At 33.0% G+C, this 26,854-nt stretch overlaps 1 protein-coding gene across 7 annotated transcripts in view; it reads right to left on the reverse strand.

Annotated features, from left to right (window-relative positions):
* The window catches only part of TMTC3 (transmembrane O-mannosyltransferase targeting cadherins 3), an 86,576-nt gene that overhangs the window by 48,719 nt on the left and 11,003 nt on the right, over nucleotides 1-26,854 (reverse strand). For 6 of the 7 annotated variants that reach the window (XR_005985242.1, XR_005985241.1, XR_005985244.1 and 3 more), the window contains exons 2-9: nucleotides 22,581-22,797; nucleotides 18,597-18,815; nucleotides 16,571-16,670; nucleotides 12,912-13,027; nucleotides 12,282-12,454; nucleotides 7,348-7,600; nucleotides 2,548-2,696; nucleotides 502-622 (exon numbers count right to left, since the gene is read on the reverse strand). Coding sequence is in view for 2 of the 7 variants with exons in the window: in XM_041738471.1 (XP_041594405.1) it covers nucleotides 502-622; nucleotides 2,548-2,696; nucleotides 7,348-7,600; nucleotides 12,282-12,454; nucleotides 12,912-13,027; nucleotides 16,571-16,670; nucleotides 18,597-18,815; nucleotides 22,581-22,769 (1,320 nt within the window). In the remaining 5 variants the exon portion in view is untranslated. Of the gene's footprint in view, nucleotides 1-501; nucleotides 623-2,547; nucleotides 2,697-7,347; nucleotides 7,601-12,281; nucleotides 12,455-12,911; nucleotides 13,028-16,570; nucleotides 16,671-18,596; nucleotides 18,816-22,580; nucleotides 22,798-26,854 lie in introns of those variants that run through there. The other variant, XM_041738472.1, reaches the window with a different exon arrangement.

The following is a 26,854-nucleotide window of genomic DNA, read 5'->3' on the forward strand; positions in this document are numbered from 1 at the left end:
GTGGTGGCACGCAGGGATTGAGGCACTGGACTTGGGGATCACACCCTGAGTCAGAGCCAGATGCTCAATCACCGAGCCACCCAGGTGTCCCTAAGACTCATCATTAAGAAAACAAAAGAGCCACTAACTAATTGTAAGATGCCTCTCACTGTAACATTTATTGATTTTAGAGACATTTAAAAGTTAAAAAAAAAATGCAGCTTCAGAACAAATGAACTATATATAGTATTCTTATTTAAACATTATATTATCATTTCAGTTTCTAACAACTGTATAGCATTTAAGGAATTATTCATATATGCTGTAGACATACCAACTAAGTGCTATTCAGAGCACTGGTTATGGTATATATTATATAAAGAACAAAGTATTTTTACTAAACTTTTGGAGAAGTACTTAAAATTGACAGTAAAATGTCTAATTAAATGTAAAAACATCTTAGACATGGCTATAAGAAATCATTAATGAGATACTTTCCTGTCATTCTGGATGATACTTTACCTTCAAAGCTGACATAAACAATGTATATTCAGATTCCCAATCCCAATTTCTGTGGAGTGTTTTTAAGGCATGAGTGAATATCATCATAGACAGACAAACCCAGGATAACTTTTTTAGTACACTGTTTAAGAGAAAAAGGCAAAACAACAACAACAAAAAAAACACTGTTTACATCACCAGAATGATTTTATTTTTTAGAAGAGAGGTAAGAAGTATGTTAAATATTCCCAAATAACAGCTTTGAGTTTATTGTAAGGAATGAGGATCACTCTGTTTACATATAGTGAAAAAAAGTTGACAAACCAATTTTTTAACTGTTACTTTTCCTTTTTAAGGCCTTTACTTATAACTTGAATATTCTTACCTGTATTTATCAAGGGTCAATCTTGTCATTGGCTATATTTCTAAAAAATTGGCTTACACAGACAGCATCTATACCACAGATTATCAGGACACTCTTGGAATAATTTCACATTTTAAAGCTAGAATTATTACAACAGTAAAACTAACTCTTTATGAAATAGATACAAATTACTTATATAGCTGTAAGCTAATTATTTAGGGCTCAATTCCTCATCTATAAGCAAGTTGTAATTCAATAATCCCTACAGTCTCATTTAGTACCAATGTTCTGTGAATCTGTGTTTTTGTCTCAGTAACACAGTTCAACTTCTTTCCTTTTGAGAGATCCACTTTTTTTTTTTTTTAAGATTTTCTTTATTTATTCATGAGAGACACAGAGAGAGAGAAAGAGAGGGGCAGAGACACAGGCAGAGGGAGAAGCAGGGTCCATGCAGGGAGCCCAATGTGGGACTCGATCCTGGGACTCCAGGATTACGCAGCCCTGGGCCAAAGGCAGAGGTTCAAACCCCAAGCCACCCAGGGATTCTGAGAGATCCATTTAATCAAGATAAGAGTGCATGGATCAGAAAGAACATGGACCGTGAAGCCTATTTAAAAAATAATAAATAAAAAAAAGAACACGGACACTGGAAGCAGTCCGATATAAATTTGAATCAAAATTCTGTTTACTAGCTGTGTCTTGAGGTAACCTGATTCAAGTAACCTATATGAGCTTCAATTTTCAAACATGCACAACAGAGTTAAGAAATGTTTAGGTAAATGAAAAAACAAATCTCAAGGATCTATCATGGCTCTTGGCACATGGCACATGGTAAGGACCCCAAAATTGGTACTGATTAAAATTAGATATATGGGTAGAAGTTAAGAGAAAAGGCTTGGTAGATGTTAGTGAAAATTATACACATGGATGAGACGATCCAGGGAGAATACACAGTGTGAGAAAAAAATACGCTGTTGAGTAAGAGTCTGGCAAATAAAAAAATCCTTAAAGAGCAGGTATAGCAAGAAGACTGTGAGTAGGGACTGAGCAGCAATGAGCAGACATGGAAGAGAATTAGGAAACAGACTTTTTACAGATGCCAGGGAAATAAATTTAAATACAAGCACCGACTGGATTTAGCTACCAGGAGCCAATGATGTAGAGACAAGTCAATTCTGTAGGCTGAAGGATGACCGGAAAGTGAGAAAGCAGTCAGTGACAAGTCACTGTATATATGTGACTTGTCCATATCCATATATACAGTGTGATTATTCTGTTCCTTGTTAGTTTAAAGCAACTAGGATGTGGTGGTTATGATGCAGATACTGATGATGTCAAGAAATTCTGGACTGCTTACTTTATGTATTTATACATATTAACTCAATATGACTTAAGTAAGGGACTATATCTTAGTTATATGGAAGTGGCAATAGTCATTTACAACTTCAGTTTCAACAAAATCCTTGTTTTCATTTGGGTCTAACTCAAAGTTTGTTATATCACAGGCTGTCCAATAAAATTGTATAAATAAGAAGAATATAGAATGAGGTGGGTGCTATGGAGCTTCCCTAACTTCAATTACAGAAAAATGAGAAGATGAAAAACAAAAAGGTATAAAAGACTTATATAACTGAGTTAATAAACATTTTAAACACTTAATTCTGTAGTTAGTAAGCATTAAATGAACTAACATTTTGATTCACCTTTTGTTTGATATTTTCTGCCATCCATGAGCTACCAAAATACAGAACCCCATGCTAGGAACATATAATACTCGCTCAGCAACAACAAATCCAACTGGGAAAAAAAGGTTCGATGCAGGAATAAATGGTAACGCCATCAAACAAAGTGCCTACAAAGAAAAAGGATATTTTAATAAATTAAAAAAATATATATAAACGTTCAAAAGTTAAACCCAAATACTTTATCATTTAATCTGAATAATGTATTGGTGGACCATTTTTAATAATACTGTAAACAATACTAATTTAAACCTAAAGAATGCAACTTAGGAACAATAACAATAAATATCAGGATGAATGTCACCAAGGTGAGAAGAGCTAGAATTTATAAGTAGTGTTTGTCCTTAAATAAAAAAAATGAACTTTTGAAACTATACCTAAAATTAGACATTAATAATTTTTATACTTCCAACTTATGTACATGTGGTAAAAATACACTGACAAAGATGTTAACAGGTTTGAACTGTAAAGGATGACAAAACAATCATGCCAGTTTTTGTAGTTTTACAACTAAGTATTCATATTATATTGGAAACTGAAATAAGGTATCCTTTTTGTAAAAATGCTTAGATTCTTTTTGTCATTTTGAAAATGAGATAGCACATAATTTCTAGACTCAAAAGCCATTAAAAAGGCAGGATACAAACAACTAGCACACAAATAATCTGTGAAAGGAAATAAGTTGGTTATTATTAGGACATCTGTTTCTATGGACATCTGCTTCTATGTTTTGTTATCCTAATTTGTTTTATAGTTCCTGAGTAACTATGCAAGTTGTTCTTCAGCTTCAGAGATTTGAGTCTTTTAACAGTTTGAAAGGAAAGATTGTTTTTTAATATGTTTTATTAATAAAATACAGATGTAGAGATGTATACACATTGAAAAAAATACTTTCACCATATATGACAAATTAATGACTTGTAATAAGGAAATAATGAATCTAAAGAAAAGCACTACTGAACTACTATGAATCATATTAATTTATATATCTGAAATTTTAATGTTTTCTTTTTGATCAAAAAGCTAAAACACTTGAGTACATAATTCACTTTCCACTTCCCAGGAGTGCTTGATAAAAATAATCAGCTAGCTGTGAAACAGAGATATTCCTAAATATGTAGTCTTTTTTTTTTTTTTTTAATATAAAGATCTATTTTAGAGAGCATGTGTACACACACAGACACAGACACACACACACTTGTGCATGAGTCAGGGGAGGGACAAAGTGAGAGAATCTTCAAGTGGACTCTCCACTGAGCAGGGACCTCCACTCAGAGCTTGATATCCAGACTTGTGAGATCATGACCTGAATCAAAACCAAGAGTTGGACACTTAACTGACTGAGCCACCCAGGCACTGCTGTAGTCCTTTTCTAATGACAAACAAATCAACATATTTTTAATTAATTCATGGCTGCTCTAAAGCAATTTTATTTGAAATAATTAGAAGTGTTAAATTCATTCAAAGATGTATCATGCACTGATGCGTAAGCTACATACCATACACAAAAAGAAATTTCACAAAAAAATTTACTGGTTCTTAGATAAAGGAATGTCTTGAGTGATTAACTTACTCAAAAGTTCTAAGATGCTCTCTGTTAATACATGCCAACCTAGCTAACTATGGCTACCCCAAGTTCCATCTTCAGTGATATAAAATTCTCTTTAAAAGGGAAGGTAGCAGTGCGGAGTCTGGAACAAATCTGTTTCATTTCTTACTTCCTATGGAACATAAGGTAAATTACCCAATCATCTTGCCAATCTGTGATTCTTTATAAATTGGAATTAATAATTATTTATATTATATTGTTAGGATACATAATATGACATTTTAATAAGTGCTTAACATGGTATCTGGTACTTAGCAGGTACTCCTTTGATCTACTTATCCCTTCCATAGATCTTCACAAAATATCACCATAAAAATAGCATCTATTTTTAACAAATATTTTTAACATCTTTTTTAACAAATAGATGCTATTTTTTAATAGCAAAAATAGGACTATCTTCAAGCAGTTATACCAAAAGTCACAACTGTTCTTTTTATACCCATAACATTTATATAAATCTATGCTTATTTTATTGGCACTATCCTATTTTTATTCAGATTATATAAATCATTTTATATGCCAAAACTTTATATTCACCCATCCTTTCTTATTTTCCCTTTCTTTTAGCAGAATCTCAGCTTTGAATTTATTCTATCACGTACCTGCTTTGTCTGTACTTAACCGAACAGCAAGGCACTACTAGAGATAGTCCCAAAGCAGAAGAGATTAGTATCATAAGTTCATGATTATTAAACTCCAAATTCATACTTAAGATTACTCAGAAATTCTAGGTTTGATAGGTCATTCCCGCTCTCCTTTATTTTGAATCTTGATTACTTTTTTAAACTTTTGATCCATGTCACTTTCAGCAGGTGACCATCCTTTTCAAACTTACAGAGAAAACTAAAGCCATAAAACAAGAATTCCAATTTCCTGCTACTAAACCTACCAACATCCACACAAATGTGATTTCCATTCTTTCTGCAACAGAAGTGTCTCCATCTATCTCAGCCCAAATCTGAGCTTCTACATTGCCCCTGCTCCTCACAATCTCACAATTAACCATCCCTTCATTTACTCAACCATTTTCTAATCAATTGTATTGTTCCTATCCATATTCAAATAAGCTCTTGTCTCTCCAACCTTAAATATCTCCTTTGACAACACATTTTTAAGTTACTTTATCCATTATGTCCCTCAGATATAAAACAAATTCCCACACTTTTAGGAAAATACTTTTATAGCCAAGGTAATAAGTAGCTGATTTTAAGCCTACTTAATCAACTTTTCAAATCAATGAGTACATTTTTGCAAGTCAACCCATTAGTGATATCCCCCTGCTTCTAAAAGTCAGCCAACTGAGTACTCCAATGAAAGTGATTCTCCTCCCTCTGAAGGTCCACTAATTCTAGATCGTTATCCTTCCTCCAAGCTCTACAGGAGATCAGCAGTCTCTTATGCTTGAGGATGGCAGTGTTCTCTTAGGTGGTAATAAATTCAAGCTTGTCTCCTCCTTTGAAATATTCAAAGTTGAATTACTTCTACAGGTTATCTACACTAACAATCTTCATATCCTCATCTAATAAAATCTCTCCACAGAAATAAATTTAAGTAATACACCTTAAAGAGATCAAATATGACTGATTTCACTTTTCTGCTTGACAGCATGTTAGTGATAACCATTCCATCTTTCCTGAGACACTGACCTACCTTTCTGTCCATTTGGTCTGTTTCCTATTTAGATTCATTCTTCTCTAGACAGTATCTAAATATAGGAGTTTTTCAAGAACTAGTTGTAGGTTTCTTCTAACTCTATATAGCCCCCTTCAACTATCTTCTGAGGGAGAAATAAGACCAAACACTCTAAGGCATTCATTGTGTAATATGAATTATCTTCTATTCCATGCACCTAAAATGGTAATAGCTGGTTATCACCTTTGAGAAAAGTGACAAAACCCCAACTGAGAAAGGCTGCTCTATAACCTCTCCATGGAACACATTATTCACAGCCTAGTTTCAATTACTATCTCTATGCCAACCTATCAAATTTTTATATGAAGCTCAGGACTCTCCTCTGAACTCCAGGCACCAAGTGCTATTCATAATCTCTACCAGATCAAACTCAACAGATTCAAAAATAATAGTAAATACGATCTCCCTGCAAACTCTGTTTTTTTTTTTTCAATCTTCTCTATATCTCAGAGATTAGCTTCAAATTTTTCCAAAATGACAGTTCCTTGGTAATTGGAGCTTTGTATTTCTTTTCGTCATATCCTCAGTGCCTAAAAGGTTGCCTGATACATAAGCTATAAGAAAAACTTTACTGAATGAATAAATGAACCTAGTGGCTGTAGCCAGATATATTTTTAAAGTATTAGAAAAATACTTTCTGGTATATAGCAAATACTCAAGAAAATGTTAAAGATTATTACTGTCTTCAGTAATTTAAAGGAAGAGACAAAAAAAACTCATTACAAGTGACAGCAGTGTAAGAAAATTACAAAGAAATACACCTCAGAAAAACGACAAGTAGGCTGTTATCAGAGTCCTCTGAACATAGCAGAAAATAATGTGGGGAGTAATGAAAATCTTGCTAATGAGAACAAAAGAGCTATACATTTCTAGCTATCTCTCTCATACATGACACTCTTTTCTGTATCAAGAAAAGAAAGAAGTATATAATATGAACCATTTCCTCAAAGTATATAATCTACTTGGGTAAAGAAATACAACAAAGTGATGCCAAAGGGATGCTTCATGGTTTCAGAGTTCCTATCAAATCAGGGAAATTCATAACCAGTTTTTATTTTACATGCTGAATGTCTATGTCAAATTATGCCTGCATATGCAATTCTGATATGTAATTTTAGAATAGCTTAAAATAAGTTAATAAATTAGGCAGATGTTGAACAAAGAAAGATGCTGTTTCTAAGAAGATGCTTTGACAAATTAAAGGTAGTCTCTAGGGATGCCTGGGTGGCTCAGTGGCTGAACGCAGGTCTACCTTTGGCTCAGGGCACGATTCTGGGGTTCCAGGATCAAGTCCTGCATTGGGCTCCCCACAGGAAGCCTGCTTCTCCCTCTGCCTGCTTCTCTGCCTCTCTGTGTTTCTCATGAATAAATAAATAAAATCTTTAAATAAATAAATAAATAAAGGCAGTCTCTAAATTAACTGAACGTTACATATCTAAAAAAATTAAGAAGTTTCTTACCATTAGAACAGTCTTGGAGGAATCACCAGGGTATCTGAGACTGAATACTCCCAATGCCCCCAAAAAGCAAAAGAAAGTAAATGTGGCAAGATTTCTAACATCTAGAAATGACTCTATTAGGGGTATTGTTCCCATGGTCCAATCACAGCAGAGTTCTGAAGGATTTAATAGAAGCCAAGCATTCAAAGGAAGGAGATAGTTAAAAGTTAGCTGCCTTGTAGGAGTTGGGCTTACAGCAGCTGGGTTATCAAACCTGCATGAAGAATGAAAAAAGTTATTTAAATTAAAACACTTTGTTAACACAAAATGTATATCATATAAATAAAATACTGAATAAAATCACTATTTTATGTGTAATCTCATTAAAAAGACAAAATATTAAAAAAAGACAAAATATTTTTTATTAATACCTCAGTCCTCACTAGAGCTGAAACTGTCTGCCCTTTAAGAAACATCTAGGTGATAGAAACTATGAAGAAGTCTATCAGAGTTACTGAATAAAATCAATATTTTATGTGTAATCTCATTAAAAAAGACAAAATATTAAAAAAAGACAAAATATTTTTTACTAATACCTTAGTCCTCACTAGAGTTCAAACTGTCTACCCTTTAAGAAACATCTAGGTGATAGAAACTATGAAGAAGTCTATCAGAGTTAGGTTATCTTTTTCTAATTTATTAGAATAATTCATATAAACCACTATAATATGTTATTCTGCAGAAATATAACCTCCTAATTAAAAGTAAAAAAGTTTTAAAAGATTCATTGTTGTACCTGTTGTATAAGTGTTTCTGAAAAGACTAACGAATGTTTTTTCTATATGAGATACTTCTTTCAGCACTAAATGTTTATATAAATTGTTTCCTAGAAAGAATTACTAAGGTTTTTTTTTTTTTTTTTTTTTTTGCCTGGACAGAGAAAACTATATCAACTATGAGCTTTTTCTCTTTGCTTAGACTTTTAGGATGCTGAAAACCAAATTTCCAGTATAGAATAGTAACTGTATAGACCTATTTAACATTTTATTTACAATTTACTTTTTCTCCTAGTACATACCAACATAACCTTATATCCTAATTTATATTTGTCCAGGCCATGATATATTACATGTACATTTCATTAATTTAGTTTGTTTCCTGCAAACATAGTCAAATCATTTTTTTAAAGTATATTTTAAATGAATAGCTTCAGATTTTTATTTTTTTAGGGGACATTCAAAATTTTAGTGGCTATATTAACATATTGTCAGAAAACTCAATTTCTGGGGCATCTGAGTTGCTTAGTGATTGAACATCTGCCTTTGGCTCAGGTTGTGATCCCAGGGTCCTGGGATTGAGTCCCGCATCAGGCTCCCCGCAAGGAGTCGGCTTCTCCCTTTCTCTATGTCTCTGCCTGTCTGTCTCTCATGAATAAATAAAAATAAAATCTAAAAAAAAAAAAAAAACCAATAAAATAAAAACTCAATTTCTCACTTTAAAATGAAGGAATTGCTGAAAAATCAACCCCTAATGTTTTTTGACTTGATCTTCTAAAAATTCAAATGGTTGAGAAAAAGTAAATACTATCTGAACAAATAATATTTTAAAAACTTTCATATTTGAATATCTATATACATGAAAAATAATAAATCTTGAGTCAGGACTTGAATTCTCAAACAGAAGTGTACAGAGTTTTTAGTACTGATGAGAACTGATCAGCATATATATATATGTAAGGAAATACTCAAGTTCAGTGCAGTAGGTTGAACTGTGTGTCTCAAACATTCATGTCTACCCAGAACCTCAGATTGTGACATGATTGGTGTCCTTTTATAAAGAGAGAATACACACAGAATACACATACAGAGAAACACACAAGGAGAAAGAAATGCCAAAGACTGCTGGCAACCACTAGAAACTAGGAAAGAGGCATGGAATAGATTCTGAGAATCTTCAAAAGGAAACAACTGTGCCCAACACCTTGACTTTGGACTTCTGACCTCCAACATTGTAAGAGGATACATTTCTGCTGCTTTAAGGTACCCAGTTTCTGGTAATTTGTTACTGCAGCCTTAGGAAAAAGAATGCAGTTAGGAAAGTATCTCTCAAAAGCATTAGATAAAAATTCTCAAATACCATGCAGAGGTGGGAATAATTCCTCAGCAGCAGAATGAAAGTCCTCATAAATCACAGTCTATCAGAATAGTCAGAAGGGTCTTGTGTCAGTAATGGAAGAAAACTGCTCTTATTGTAAATGCTGTTATGGTCTCATATATTACAGATTAAAAGCATAGCTAGAAGATGAAACATTTCTCAAGTAACTTAAATACATTCCAGAATGAAGCTCTAAATATTTATAGTAGTATATTAAATATAGTGTTTACATTTATAGTAATATATTAAATATTTACAGTAATATTTAATGTTTATACTATTATAGTAATATATTTATATTTATAGTAATTTTTATACTTATAACATAGATATGTATAGTAATATATAACTTTTTATTTTATAATAATATTTTAAAATAAATATAGCCATATATTTTATGGTAATTTTATAATATGTTAAACATCTTGATTCTTATACTAATATTTATAGTAATATCTTAAAGTTAAAATCATAGTATAATTTTTATAGTTTATAGTAATATAATGTTGATATTAGTTTACAATAATAAATATTTATAGCATATTAAAACATTTATAGAAATATATTAAAGTAAAATGCACATATGGCATCAATTAAATTGCCAGGCATGTAAAGTAGAACATATAAGCCATGAGGAGAAAAATTATTCAATCTAAATTGACTAAGAAATGACACATACAAAAAAAAGAATGACACATACAATAAAATTGTTAGATGAGGACGGTAAAACATTAGAACTTGTAGAGACATGAAACATATAAAATAGGCTTAAACAGAATTTCTTGAGATGGAAATAATGTTCGAAATGAAAAAAACCAGAAAAAGGATGCCTGGGTGGCTCAGTAATCGAACATCTGCCTTTGGCTCAGGCGTGATCCCAGAGTCTTGGGATCTAGTCCCTCATCGGGCTCCCTGCAGGAAGCCTGTTTCTCCCTCTATGTCTCTGCCTCTCTCTGTATCTCTCATGAATAAATAAATATAAAATCCTTAAAAAAAACCTACAAAAAATTAAAGGCAGATTAGACATTGCAGAAAAAAGATTAGTAAACTTGAATACATTGCAGAAGAAACTATCCAAAATGAAAAGAGGGAGAAAATGGTTTTGGGAGAGGATTGCAGCTCTAGCTTGACAACTTCGAAAAGCCTAATATACATGTAATTAGGGTCCCAGAAAAAGAAGATTATAGAAAAATATTTCAAGAAGTAAAAGATAATGGGAAAAAAAGTAATAGACAAATAATTTCCAAAATTTATGGAATATAAAACCTACAGATTCTAGGCTCAAGACACACAAAGATAAAAGAATAGTGACCAGAAATTTCTATCATTTGACCACCTCCATCCAAAATTTGTTATAAGATAAATATATCTTAGGGAAGTAATATGCAGCAGGTGACTATATAGTTCACGGGGTGCTACTGTATATTTGAAAATTCCAAAGAAAGTAGATTTTAAAAGTTCTCATCACAAGAAAAATTTTTTTGTAATTACGTGTGGTGATGGATGGTAAGTAAACTTACTATGATAATCATTTCTCAATATACATATATCAAATCATTACATGTATACCTAAAATAGTGTTATAGATCAATTATGTCTCAATTAAAAAATGATAAATATAAGTAAGCATAGAGAAAAAGACACATTACATGCAGAAGAATAAAAATAAAGATGACAGAGAAGATTTCCCAGTGAAAACAATGAAAGCTAGAAAACAGAAGAGGAACATTATTAGGGTAGGGGGCTGAATGGACAACACTTGTTATAGAATTCTACACTCAAGAATTCAAAATATTTTTCAAAAACAAAGGTAAAATGGAGGTATTTTTATATACAAAAGCTAAAATAGTTTAGCACCAGCAGACCTACAGAAAATGTTAAAGAAAGTCCTTTAGTCACAAAGAAAAATAGTACAAGATGAAAATCACATTAAATGTAAACACCTGAAACATCTCATTTAAAAAATATTATCTGACCAAAAAAGGAAGACTCAACTTTATGTAGCCTTCAAGAAGTCAACTTTAAATATAAATATATCGATAAATTAAAAGGATGGAAAAAGGTAAACAATGTAATATTAACAAAAAAATAAAGTGAATTTTTGAGAAAAACTATTACCAGGGATAAAGAATCTCATTTAATAAAGGCAAAGGGTTCATTCAATTCATCAAGAGAATATCACAATCCTAAATGTTATGCACTTAATAATAGAGTTTTAACACACATGAAGAAAAATTGATAAAACTACAAGGAGAAATAGAGAAATCTATAATTACAGTCAGATTTTAATATCCTCCTCTCAATAATTAATAGAACAAGTGAACAAAAATCACTAAAATGTAAAAGACAACACCTAAGCAATTAAGTTAAAAATCATTATTTTCATTCTGGTGGTTTCATGAATGTACACATAGGTCAAAACCCACTAATTTGTACATTATAAATAAATGCAGGTTTAACAAAAATTATTTAGGGATGCCCGGGTGGCTCACTGGTTTAGTGCCTGCCTTTGGCCCAGGGCATGATCCTGGAGTCCCAGGATCGAGTCCCACATCGGGCTCCCTGTGTGGAGCCTGCTTCTCCCTCTGCCTATGTCTCTGCCTCTCCCTCTTTCTCTCTCTGTGTCTCTCATGAATAAATAAATAAAATCTTTAAAAAAAATAAAATTAATTAATTATACCTCAATAAAGCTGTTAAAAAAACTCAATGTAAATCAAAGACTTTTTGAAACACTTATAATTACTTAACATCAAGAGAAAGAAAGAAGAATGAAAAAAAAAAAAAGAATCAGAATTTCATACCTGGTGAATACTGGAAGTTGGGACTGAATAACCTGGACTCTAATCACAACAAGTAATAGTGTACTGAACATCAAAACAATAAGTTTTATTAGTGTCTGCAGCATAGAAAATGGAATACTACTCTTTCCACGGAAAAACTGCCCAGCAGTAGTACATAATAATGGCAAAGTATACTGCAAAAGGAAAAAAAAAAAAAAAAGCCTTAAATAACAATATACTACAATGTTTTCAACAATGCAGTACTTTAAAAATGCAAGATTAGATACAAATTGACAATTATAAAATCAATATGGAGCAATTTATGGAACCGATGATAAATAAAACTGAGCCCAATAATCTTATCCCATAATGAGGTATACTGTACAACAGTACTGTGTACATTTCCAAATTGCCTAATGATTCTATTATTAAAATCAAAGAGTAGTCCTTAAAAAAAAAAATGAACGAGTTACAAAATGTTAAGTAATTTTCAATGGATGTGAGGACAAAACATGCTGGTTTCTTGCAATTTTTTTGGAATCACTATTAGTAAACAGACCAATTTATATAATAATACATTTGGAAAACAAGTTTATTATAAAATAACCTGAATATGATAAAGGATAGCAACAAAAAAAATTTTGTTCTTACCCCCTGGGCAATAAATACTTCATACACACAGCAAATTCCCACAACTGTTATTCCTTGTTCTTTACACAATGTTGCAATCGCAACTAAAACCACTGTCAACGCAATTGGAGTCCATACTGCAATTTAAGAACAGCAAAATATGGAACTACACTATTTTATATCATAAATAGATAACAAGTTAGACAACTATTACACATTACTAAAACACTTTACTTGTGATTCTATATTTACATTTTATTTCCCCATTTATCTATACTTTATATCTTAAAATGTATTTAAATGTTGTGATTTTTCCTCTATATATGCAGAACAAAACATCCAAGATGTATAACTTGAACAAAAAATTTTTGTGGAAAAGAGAAACTTTATAGGCTGGAGTGTCGTGATTAATGAACTATCAGTTTGAAATGAAGACAAATATTTTACTACACAGACATCTATATGTCTTATTAAAACTTGAAACTAGGGGATCCCTGGGTGGTGCAGCGGTTTGGCGCCTGCCTTTGGCCCAGGGCGCGATCCTGGAGACCCGGGATCGAGTCCACATCAGGCTCCCGGTGCATGGAGCCTGCTTCTCCCTTTGCCTGTGTCTCTGCCTCTCTCTCTCTCTCTCTCTGTGACTATCATAAATAAATAAATAAATAAATAAATAAATAAATAAATAAATAAATAAATAAAGCAGTGCTCTTTAAAAAATAAAATAAAATAAAACTTGAAACTGAAAACTACTGGGCAAAGAAGACTAACATTTTATTTAAAAGAGTATGAAAAAAGAAACAGGTTAAAGAAAATTTAATATTCTTTTAAAAAATTTTCAATAGAATATTCATAAGTTCTATTTAAACAGAAAACCTACTTCATCAACATTAAGCAAATGTCTCTAGTTAGTAGTAATAATTTGATTAAAGAAGAATAAACTGTGAGAGTAATTCTGGATCTACTACTAACCTTTGTGACCTTGGGAAACTTTTCTGAGTTTTAGTTTTCCTACTGGAAAATAGGATCTTCAATTCTTTTCCAATTTAAAAGAGACATTGTGGTATGAATGTGGGACCTCAAGTTTGTTTATTAAGAACCTTAAAGTAAAAACTCAAATAATTGACTTAATTCCAGGTATAAATAAAAGAAAAAACAATTTATGAACTTAATAGATTTTCTTTTGTCATTGGGCTTAATACAGAAATTCATTTACTTTTTAAATTGTTTTCAAATTTAAAATTCTCTATAGATTAAAATTACTAAAAGAAAAGCAACTCAAAAAACACTGAAATACAACTGGAGATACTCTGTATAACAGTATTCCTTTTCTCAAAAAACAAAATACAAAAAAATCTCATGTTCTACTTAAATCAAAACCACAAATATGAGATTATACCAAGGACCAAATTATCATGCTAACCTCAATAAAAAATTCATATAGGTAAAAAAAATCAGTAGATCATTATTTACAAAACAAGCTGAACCTAAAGTTGAACCTTAAAGATATAGAGGACATGGAAAAAAGGTATGCATGAATAAAGGAGGAGAGGAGGGAATAAGCTTGGTAAATGAATGATATAGAGTATGGGTGGATGGGTATGAATATAATAAAAACAGGTGGGAAATGGCCTTGAAAAGACATTTAAAAAAATATATATCAGTCTATATAACCAAGTTTAACATGAATTATTTCATTGAGTCTCAAAATCACTCCAATGGGATATAAGGGTAGATATATTCATTTTTACAGTGAGGAAAGAATTTTTTAAGATTTTATTTGACAGAAATTAGAGAGAGAGAGAGAGAGAGAGAGAGAGAGAAAGGGCACATGTGATAGTGAGGGGGAGCAGCAGGCAGAGGGGAGGGGAGAAGCAGGCTCCCCTCTGAGCAAAGAGCCCATGCGGGGTGGATCCCAATCAAGACCTGTGCTGAAGGCAAAAGCATAACCAACTGAGCCACCCAGGTGCCCCGAGGCAAGAATTCTGAAGGTCTAAAAATGAAATAGTCATGCATAAGGAAATCATAACTCTTAACTTGGTTGTTCTGATGTTAAATTCAGAGATTCTTACTAGTTTGTAATTCCCACTAAAGACAAAAAGCAAACATTTGCCCTCTGCAATGTTGGATTCAATCTAAGCAACGAATAGCTCTAATAAAGGCAAGAGGTTTATTGAAATCAGTCACTTCAGTTCTTCAACTTTTGGTGACTTTATTACTGAATGAACATAGACTGATTTTATAGACTTAATTTCAATCATTAAAATCCATTCCAAGTTCAAAATATAGGTTTCTAAACGGATTTTACATGTGTAAAGATACAAACCTCCAGCGATCACATATTCGGTTATTTTAAGTATCTACTACATTTCGTAGGGGAGAGAGATAATAGATAAGTAAGAAAAATTAGTCAAATAATTTGTTAAATGATGACCTAAGTGTTATGAGGAAAATTAGAAGGTAAGAGGAAATAGAAAGGAATGGAGAAGATGAATAGTATATTGATGACATTTGAGCAGAAACCCAAACTAATGGAAAAGAACAAAGGCCCTGAGGTGGATTGTTTAAAAATAAAGGGGGGGGGGGATGGGTAATGAATTGCCTAGAATTTAAAGTGATCAAATAATTACATATTGAAAACCTTTACACAGGACAGCATACATTGGATAAAATAGTGAATACAAAGATACAAAATACAAAACAGTGAATACAAAGATACAAAAATACAAAATGATGTTTATGGCCTCAAGCGTAAAATTATGTCCCATGGAATATGAAGTATTTTTGGAATTAAGAGGATAAAGTTTCAAAAGTAGGTTCAGCATCTTTTTAATTAGAATTTAATCATTCACTTGGTCATTTGCTTAACAGATATGTAATGAACAGATATGTAATAGGAACCATTCTAGGAAATGGAAATAGAAATCCATCCATATTACAAATCCAAAAAGACATTGAAGTGTTTGGCTAAATCACTTACTTCTTGAATGTTAGTTTACATTAATATAAAATTAGGTTCCTTATCATCAGTTCTTTCAGTCTACAGTGAGAAAATTCTCTAAGAATGTAGGAAAAAAACTTGTTAAATTTTATATCAGCCAAATACAGGTAACCATTACGTAAAACCTCTTTCAGGCCCATTGTTCCTTCTAAAAAATAATTTTTATTGCCCGGAATTTATCTATTAATACCTGGCATCAGTAGGATTAATGACCTAATTCGTACAAAGCATTTTGCAGGGTGGGTCACATAGTGGGGACTCAATAAACAGCTGAACTATTATCAAAACACAATAAAAGTTTAACATACTTTCAACTTTACCTAAACAATACAATTCACGGCCTTCACAGGTGTTATTATAGAAAGACAACTGAAGTATTGGCACTTGTATCATTTATAGGTAATAGCACATGGAACTAAGAATGACTCTTAAACTGCTATACTCCAGGGTAACTTTTTTCAAGTTAAATCATACAGAATCTGTTAGTCATGATAAAACGAAAATTACATGCAAAAAAATTTTTAATGTTGACAGTGTTGCATGCCATGTTCTTATATCCTTACATGAAGTAGTATAATATATAAACTCAAGTGTGGCATATATTTTATAAAAATGGAGTAAATAAAAACTACTTGATCAAAATTTATAGGTATAGAGAAAAAATTTAAGGTTAGACACTCACCTATGGAATTATCTGGTCCTTTTGATTTGGTGTATGACAAAAATGCAGCTAGAAAAAAGATGGATGACAAAAGTTCTGCTCTTCCTACAACACCTGTTACCTAAAAGGAAAGGGAGTTCTTTTTATGAAAAGCCTCTTGAAAATTTAACTACCATATGTAATAGGAATAGCACTTTAGAAATCAAATTGCCGTAATTTTGCAAGCACACATTTCATTTTCTTAGACATTCTTTGACCGCCCTCATGTGGTGAATTTGTATATCTTCCATAAAAATAAATTTACCAGCGACTCTATAACAATTATTATTTTGAAGTAATTATAGACTCACAGAAGTTGCAAAAATAGGTACACAGAGAAGTCCTGTGTACTGTTTACCCAACTGCCCTCAACAGTAACATTTGACATTAGTATGATATCTAGAATAGTTACAATTAAAAAAAAAAAATCTAAGATCCTATTCTCTTAAAATACAAGAATCTTTAAAATATAAAAATATCATAAATTCAGTAAGTTCTATCATAATAAACGCGTAAGCTCAAGATAATTAACTTTAAAAATTCCACTTAAAAAAAATGCCTGGATGGCTCAGTCAGTTCTATTTGTCTGATTTCGGTTCAGGTCATGATCTCAGGGTCCTGGGATTCAGCCCTGCACTGGGAGGGGGGCTGCTCAATAGGGAGTCTGCCTGCCCTCTCCCTGTGCCTCTCTCCCTGCTTGTGCTCTATCCATCTCTTTCTCAAGTAAATATTTTTAAAAAGTCCTTTTTTTAAATTCTAAAAATTTAAATATAAAACCCTCAAACTTCTATATCCTGAACTCACTGCAAAATTTAAAATAACCTATCATTTTTGTAAATGTATGGAAAAATGTTCAACTAGACATAAAAAGGTTCAAGACAGTGGGAGATACACAAACCCCTTTCAATATACACACAACTATTTAAGCACCAGTGTTTAAACACACACATTTTTGCTTACAACTGCAAGCCTGTAACAAAGCAATTGAACAGAGCCCTGTTTGCTCTGTTGAAAGGCAATTTGGGGGTTTCAAGATTATCAAGAAAAATAAAGTTATAATTTAAGTATGTCTTGGTAGGTGGGGGCTAATAGATACATTGGCAACAGCAGAGGCAGCTCACAATTTTGAAATGTGGCAACAGACAAAAGATAAGTACTGAGTATCATCATTGGTTAGGATGTCTGTTTCTGTTTACATATATTTTGATATATTTTCTTTTTAAGATTTTATTTATTTATTCACGAGACACACACAGAGAGGCAGAGACACAGCAGAGGGAGAAGCAGGCTCCATGCAGGGAGCCCGATGTGGGACTTGATCCTGGGTCTCCTGGATCAGGCCCGGGGCTGAAGGCGGTACTAAACCGCTGACCCACCCGGGCTGCCTGTATTTTGATATATTTTCATCTTTTACTTAAATTTGTCTTATTTTCTGTTCTTTGAACACTGCCAACTTAACAAATGTTTTAAATCTGTATCAATAAAAAAAAAAATTAGCAAAGAACTGTATTCATTTTACTTTACATTACTCATCTTGAGCAGTATCTTATGTCCTTAAATAATGTTTGTTTCAAAATTTTAAAATTTAAAAATTATATATAGTAGGAAGCCAGACTCTGTACATCAGATGTTAAGACTTCTATAATACTTTTAAAATCTTCAAATATTTTAATGAAAGCCATGGTTAAATTTTTTTTCTTAAAAATAAACCATTATAATCACCATGCATGCTTTGTTTAAAAAAAAAAAAAAAAAGAAAGAGAGAAAAAAGAGGTGATCCCTGGGTGGCTCAGCGGTTTAGCGCCTGCCTTTGGCCCAGGGCGCGATCCTGGAGTCCGGGATCGAGTCCCACGTCGGGCTCCCAGCATGGAGCCTGCCTCTCCCTCCTCCTGTGTGTCTCTGCCCCCCCCCCCATGTCTATCATAAATAAATAAATCTTTAAAATAAATAAATAAATAAAAATTAAAAAAAAGAAAGAAAGAAAACACTGATTTACTATTTTACTTACGGCTTCTGTGTGTATTGGGTGCACTGCAAAAAGTAAAGAAGCAATCATACTACTCCTGTTGTCCAGAAAAAGTTTGCAGACTTTAAGAAATATCACACTAACTACAGCATGAAAAACCATATTTAGGAGATGATAAGACATTGGTTTCAGTTCACTAAACAGATAATTTAAGCGAAATGTCAATACAGTTAAGGGACGGTAGGACTTGTGGCTTCTCTCCTAAAAGGAAAAAAACAATCATCATCATTAAAGTACCATGGTCCTTCAGGGCATATAAAACTAATATGTGCATTTACTATTGAAACTATCTACGTTTGGCTGAGATATAGCAATAAAATAACAAAATGCTCCAAGGATAACACAAACATAAAAGATAGCTTTATAATCTATGTTTTCCCATTTCCATTGTCCCAAAACAAGGCAATTTCCACCATGAAATACAGTGTTTAAAGAATCAACAGCAGAGGAAGAATATCTGACTATTAACTCCTTTTCAACATACAGATTTTAAGAAATAATAAAGCAAGACAATATTACCATTGGTCAAATTAGAACACAGAATTTTCTCCAAATCCTACCTTCCAATCTACTAATACAAGCATTTATATAACTGCTGGCCAGATCCTTAAAAGGAAAATATAAGAACAGAATGTTTACCAGCTCAGTTTTAATAGTGGAGACTCAACAAAGTTTTATGAAAAATAGCTTCATAATATATAAACCTGAATATATTAAACCGAACAAATGCCCAAATACTACACAGAGAATACAAAAATAAAAAACTTTCTTAGAATAAGAGAATAGATATCTTTGTTATGGTAGTCTCTTCTGGCAATAAATCAAATTTTATGTAAAGTTGCCAAATTTCTTTACAAACTAGAAGTTCTATTTAACTAGAAATATTTTTACTGTAAGACAAAAATAAAACCAGATTTAAGAATAAAATACACAAGTCAAACACATAAAATATTATCACAGTTACTTTTCAAAATTTTATGGAAGGGCATTCACGCTCAGCCTCTTTTCTCTCATACTTACTATAGTTTGCTATAACTCTGGTATTACAGGTGTAGACTCAAGCCTGTTCATCTCTACTAGGGAACATTAAGAACCACAAGGAACAAACATTTCTCAATTTGAAAACAAACATTTTAATATCTCTGTATTGAATACACATGCCATGAGTGTTGTCTACCTAAAATGTTCTTTGCTGCTTAATTTCTGTACATCATTTGATTTAGCTCAGGCATACAAAATTATTTTTAAGGCACTATACTGAACTGACATGATGTGTACCCAAAAGGGAAAAATGGTTCTAGAAATCCTCTGATTGCCTGAAATCTTACTGTAGTTCCACTGGGACACATTTGCCAGTTGAAAGGCAACTGGCATTTGTTAGGTCTACTAGATGCACAGTCACAGGTAATGGCCAATTAAAAAATAGATTATTACCATAACTAATTATTCACACAATTAATTAGTAATCTAAGACTCCACTGAGAAATAATCATCAGGGTAATAGAGAACTGTAGATTACTCTGTGAGAATATAGTAAAATAGCTAGTTCTATTACAAACAAAACAATACAGATTATAAAGTTCAGGTATATTAAAGAAAAAACCTAATTATCCACAGTATTAGTCGGCAATAGAAACATAAGCATGAATATAATGAATAAGCTAATAGTTCTCTGTTAATGCGAATCTCCACACAGGGGTGGCAAAACACAGTGAGATAGAATATTTGCAAAGATATTTCATAGGCCAAATGCCAGAAGAGATGGCTCATTACAGCTCAGTGGTTCTCAACCACGGCTATGCCAGAGAATCACTTGGGTAATTTAAGAAAAGAGAAAAAGCACAATCTTCTACTTGTCCTCCCTAAGTCCCACAAGAACAATAAAAAAGCAAACGCACAGAAAAGGAACAAGACAAAAATACTGATGCCCACACCCCATTCTGAGATAACTATAAGTAACAGATTTGAGTAGAGCCTTAGTAATATTTTTTTAAGTAACCCAGGCAGATTCTTTTTTAAAATAGATTCATGTATTCATAATTATGTATTTATTTATTCATAACATATACAATAAATATGGTATGTATTTACATAATTATTCACATTTATGCAATATGTATGTGTGTATTTATGTTTTCAGAGACATAATGTATACATAATTATGTATTCATGACACAGAGAGAAAGAGAGAGAGAGAGAGAGAGAGAGAGAAGCAGGCTCCATGCACAGAGCCTGACATGGGACTTGATCCCCAGTCTCCAGGATCACGCCCTGCACTGAAGGCGGCGCTAAACCGCTGAGCCACCCGGGCTGCCCAACCCTGGGAGATTCTAATGCTAGACTTATCATCCATCATTCAAAAACAATATTACATATCTAAAGAATGGGCTTACTAAAGAGATATTCTAAACACCAAAAGGCCCAGAGGAGTTCAAAGATCCCCTACTATGCCAGTATTCATACAGCTCAGAAGTATGTCTTAAGCCCAAAACGTGTCTTTAAGATTCGCACTGGCACAAAAATCCTTATGAAGGGTTGGGCACTCACAGATAGGCTTCCAGGCTATCATTACTTGATGACATCAACCATTAGATCTTTGAATGTGCTAATTCCAGGGCTATCAAGAAAACCTGTAATATCTATATACTATTCAGAATAATTTTTCCTTAATGGCACATTTCCCTATAGGAAGAGAATATGCCCATCAGAAAACAGGCATATTAGGCACCATATACTGTACCTCAGATTTGTTCATTCACTTTGAGTATTTTACTTAGTGTGTCCACTTATAGGTGCTCTGAAAAAAATTTTCAATCTGTAAGCTGAGGAAGTCACAAAACATAGCATTGACAATGGTATAACTTTCATGAGACCTTTAATCTGGTCAGCTAATCTTTTAGTTTAAAATCTCAATGTTCTTATGTGCTTGTGCCTAGAGAAAATATAGATTTCATCCCCACCCTTGAGAAGCTTCTGTATTTAAAGAATGCAGTGACGCCTGGGTAGCTCAGGTTGGGCGTGTGCCTTCGGCTCAGAGTGATCCCAGGATCTGGGATCCAGTCCCACATTGGGCTCCCTGTGGAGAGCCTGCTCCTCCGTCTACCTGTCTCTGCCTCTCTCTCTCTGTCTCCCATGAACAAATAAATAAATCTTAAAAAAAAAAAAAAGAATGCAGAAAGGGACCACAAATGACAGCTGACAAACTAGAAGAGTATTATGTTATGGTTCAACAATTATGCACCAGGAACTATAGATAAATTCATTTATTTATCTTCCAGGTATTATTCCTTTATGGATCAGATCCTTTATACATCTTGCCACCTAAAAAGATATATTCTCACCCATTTCATACAGCTATTATATAATAGGACAGTGTGATCCAATCTATGTGATCCCAAACTGACAAGGGTTTAATCCCAAACAGTTTAACAGTGACCTTCAAAATAAATTTACTGGCAAAATAAAAACATCCTCATAAAAATTAAACTTTTGGATTCTCAGAATAAAATTAAAATAACTATTAAGAAATATGCTACAAATTTAAATTTTTCTGCAGAAAAAACTAAATACCTTTAAAATCCAATCTATTTATATTGAAATCACAAGTTTATAGATGGTTAAATATATAAGTAGCCCTTACTTTTGCCTATATCATGAAAAAAAAAAAAGATACCAAGAAATAGATTTGTTTACACTTATTCTAACACACTTGGTTTTCACACACATACATGGTTTTTAAAACGATTAAATGAAAGTTAAACGCAACCAAGAAAAGAATCATGTACTTCTTTAAGGAAAATAATTGCATCTTCTACTTCCTATCTAACACATACATTTTAGGGAAACAAATTCAGAAGTGCTATCTATGATGACAATGCTGATTAAAAAAAAAGAATTAGGATAATTAATAAACTGCCAGAATATTTTAAAATCTAAGATACACATAAGCCACAAATAACTATTTACCTCAGACATAGGGGTTCCCCAGAAGTCATTCTGAAATAAAGTTTTTAAAGGTGTAGATGGATGCAGGTCTTTATTATCCAGTATTGCTGAAACATCATCAAAAACAAAACCACAAAAGAGGCTGTTCCAGTAGCAGGCAGTAACCACACCTACTATTAAGGTTATTTCTCTGAGGTTAATATCAGCCATCTTTTCCACAAGCAGTTGTGGACAAAATCTAGGGGAAAAAAATCATGAAAATAAACTGAAATAAGCATCATTATTTTTTCAAATAAGTTAAATAGTGAATACTATTTCTCCTGGAGAATTCTTCAAATGTCATCCACTTCTAAAAAGCATTAGCTGACCACCTCTCCAAATTCCTAACTTAAAGCAAAATCAATTGCTCCTTCATGTATTTCATATCTCTATTACAATCCTTTATCACACCACTTAATTTTGGACTTACCTCTCTAGCTAACTAGATAGTGAAATCCCTATCAATTGTCACAGGTCAAGTTATTCAGGGACATATATACGTATATATACATGAAAACTTTGTTTTTTAAACATTTTATTTATTAATGAGACACAGAGAGAGAGAGAAGCAGAGACATAGGCAGAGGGAGAAGGAGGCTCCATTTAGGAAGCCCCATGTGGGACTCGATCCCAGGACTCCGGGATCATGCCCTGAGCCAAAGTCAGCCACTCAACCACTGAGCTACCCAGGCGTCCCTATATATGTGAAAACTTTCAAAAACTACTATGGTATACTCCAGAAGCAGTAAATAAATCTTTTTGGGAACAGTGGTAAATAAATTTTTGTGAGAAAACAAATACTTGAAAAGACAACATGGATTTTCTGAAATGTAGACGAAGTATTTTAGTACTTGATATACCTGAAGATCAACTATTACCTAAATCAGGCATCCAAACTTGTAGCCTGCAGCCTTCAGTTTTGTTAAAGGCTTTTAAAAATATCTGTCTCAAATGTGTCTAAAGGCATTCTAAGCCTAAGCTAGCTGTATGTACTAGCCATTTATCTTTAGTCTGTCTTTTTTTTTTATTTTTATTTTTTTAATTAATTTTTATTGGTGTTCAATTTACCAACATACAGAAAAACACCCAGTGCTCATCCCGTCAAGTGTCCACCTCAGTGCCCGTCACCCATTCCCCTCCAACACCCGCCCTCCTCCCCTTCCACCACCCCTAGTTCGTTTCCCCGAGTTAGGAGTCTTTATGTTCTGTCTCCCTTCCTGATATTTCCTAACATTTCTTTTCCCTTCCTTTATATTCCCTTTCACTATTATTTATATTCCCCAAATGAATGAGAACATACACTGTTTGTCCTTCTCCGATTGACTTATTTCACTCAGCATAATACCCTCCAGTTCCATCCACGTTGAAGCAAATGGTGGGTATTTGTCGTTTCTAATTGCTGAGTAATAGTCTGTCTTCTACACTGATTTATGTTATCTGCTTTGCCATATGAGTTTAAAACCCAGACCTCAATTATAGTGCTTTTCTTATTACATCAAATGATTTTAACCTATAGAATAGGCTTCGTACATGACAATTCATAACTAAGTCATTGCTTTAGAAAGGATTCAGTAAGAGAATGGTAGAAGGAATTGTACTAACTGGACAATACTGAAGAATCAACCTTATAATAAAAATAAGGTTAGAGGGTACTCTTGCAAAACAAGCCAATGATATATTTTTCTAGCTTGAGTAGTGTCAGTAGAATCATTTTAGGGTTATCACTTGTAGAAGGCAAAATTATGCCCCCCCCCAAAAAAACCTCTCCATATCCAAATTCCCTGAATTTCACATGGCAAAAGAGACATTACAAGCTGTGATTGAGGGTTTTGAGATGAGGAGATTATATCCTCCATTATCTAGGTGGGCCAATTCACTGAAAAGAGACCTTAGAAGTTAAAGGCGGAGGAGAGTCAGGGAAGCAGAGATCAGTGATGTGATGGCAGTCTAGGGCTACAAGGCAAGGAATGATGGCAGTCTCCAAATGCTGGAAAAAGCAAAGCAGCACATCCTTCATGAGAGCTTCTAAAGGGATCACAGTCCTACTCACTCTCAATTTGAGTCTAGGGAAATCTAATTTTGCACCTCGATAATTATAAAATAATAAATTTGTTTTATTTTAAGTAACTATATTTGTGGTTATAGCAGCAAGAAGAAACTAATACATTACTTACAGAGCCAGAAGATGTAAGACCTGATATATATCTATAGGAGTTCTTGTTAAATCAGAGAGGAAGAATACAGTAGGGAGGACAGAAGAGAGATTTAAAATCAGATATAAGATCTATATAAGGACACATATGCCTATAAGAAAGTATTAAAGTACCTTTAGAATCAGATAGGAAAATCTTAGAATATATTATGTAAAGAAATGCAAAATTAAATCCTATAAATCACAAAAGGAAATTAGCTGTATCTTTTGAAGGATACAAGTTTTCAAGTAAAAGAAAAATTATCTAAGCGTTTATGTTGAATCCAGAAATGATTTATCATCTATGAAGAGTATGAACTTGTACCTTATCCCAGAAAAAGTTGACAGCACTTGTTTAAAGACTGGAGAGACTGAATGGGCATTTACCTCATCCTTCTCAACCATACACTAAAATGACAAGGTATTAAAAAGAAAAAAAAAGTATAAATTCACAAGGATAAAGACCACTGGATTTTGGAAGCCAGAAAAATATAAGTTCAGTAAGTGACTCAACAGAGCTCAGTAAAGTGAATCTTAAGCTTAAGGGGAGAAAGCTATAAAGTTCTTAGATCACTGCCAGCATCAATCTCAAAACTGGTGACGATAATCTCAAGAATTTGGGTATGAATAGATGGATTTGTTAAAATTTAGACCCTTCTCTCACTGGGTACAGGCAAGTAACCTTTTCTCCTATAGCAGGGGAGAAGACCAGAGACTTTCTATCTGAAATACATGAAACACAGGGTATCTGATATAGGGGACACAAGTGAGAACAAACTAAAGATGAGAGTGAACTAAAAGTATGCCGAGACCCTCCAGCTTTCTTTTACCAACGGGGCACAGAATCTTGTAAAATTTTACAATCCTGGAAACAAACAAAAAGAGGCCTCTAAAAGCTTCCAGAAAAAATAAGCCAGTTTCATATCAAAGATTAGTAATTCAAACAAACTTTTTTTTTCCCCTAACATTGGAAGCTGGGGGGTTGGAGGGGGGTATGAAGACTAGCAAAAAGGGGGAGTAATGCTTCAAATTCTTGAGGGATAATAATTTCCAAACTAAAATGTGATATTAACAAACACAAATTTCCCAACTCAGAAGTTGAATAAAACTATCTTAAACATTCAAGATCTCAAAAACTTTACATTCGATGTCTCCTTGTCTCAGGAAACTAACAGAAGACATATTCCAATAAAATCAGACAGTATACTAGGAAACAGAAAGAGGGAAACCAGGAAATGGGATCCAATGCAAGATAGCAACAAAAGAAATACCCAGAATGAGAACCTTGCAAGCAGGGCCACCAGCCAGTTCACTCTAGAACAGGTCAGAAGGTTCTTGAGCAACTCCAAAGAAGATATAAATAGAGTAAGATATAAATAGAGTATCGAAACGTGTAAGAAGCAGTTTACTTTCACATTGTGTATAACTGTAATTTAGAAAAACAAAACTCAAGATATCCACAACCGGGTAGGTGAAAATCAAGTGGGTCAGAAACTTCTCACCCATAAATAATCTCAGGTCCCTGATCTGGGGACATTTGAGGTTCTCACACCAAACTACTGTTTTTCAAACTATTTGCTTAAATGTTCTCACCACAGGAAAAATTAAAATTAATTGAGGAAAAAAGGAGTAAATTAAACCCGTGGTTTTACTACTTCAAAGTTATATTTGGGAACAATATATATTTATTAGAGTAGTAATAATGTTTAAGAGAATCTGATACACTGTAGACTCTTGGTATATTAGCTTCAAAACTATAATTTAAAATACAATTTTACATGATACGATAATATGTATAATATACATAAATTATTAACCATGCAATTTGTGGACTTAGGCTTTTTAGTTGAAAAAATAGAATAATTTAGCCAAGTTTACAAATTTTTTTAAAGATTTTTTTTTAAAAATTTATTTATTCATGACAGACACACAGAGAGAGGCAGACAAAGGAAGAGAGAAGCAGGCTCCACGCAGGGAACCCAATGTGGGACTCCAGGATCATGCATGGCCTGAGCTGAACGCAGATGTTCAACCACTGAGCCACCAAGGAATCTCAGTTTACAAA

Source organism: Vulpes lagopus, chromosome 23 (assembly GCF_018345385.1).
Source record: "Vulpes lagopus strain Blue_001 chromosome 23, ASM1834538v1, whole genome shotgun sequence".
Classification (NCBI taxonomy): domain Eukaryota; kingdom Metazoa; phylum Chordata; class Mammalia; order Carnivora; family Canidae; genus Vulpes; species Vulpes lagopus.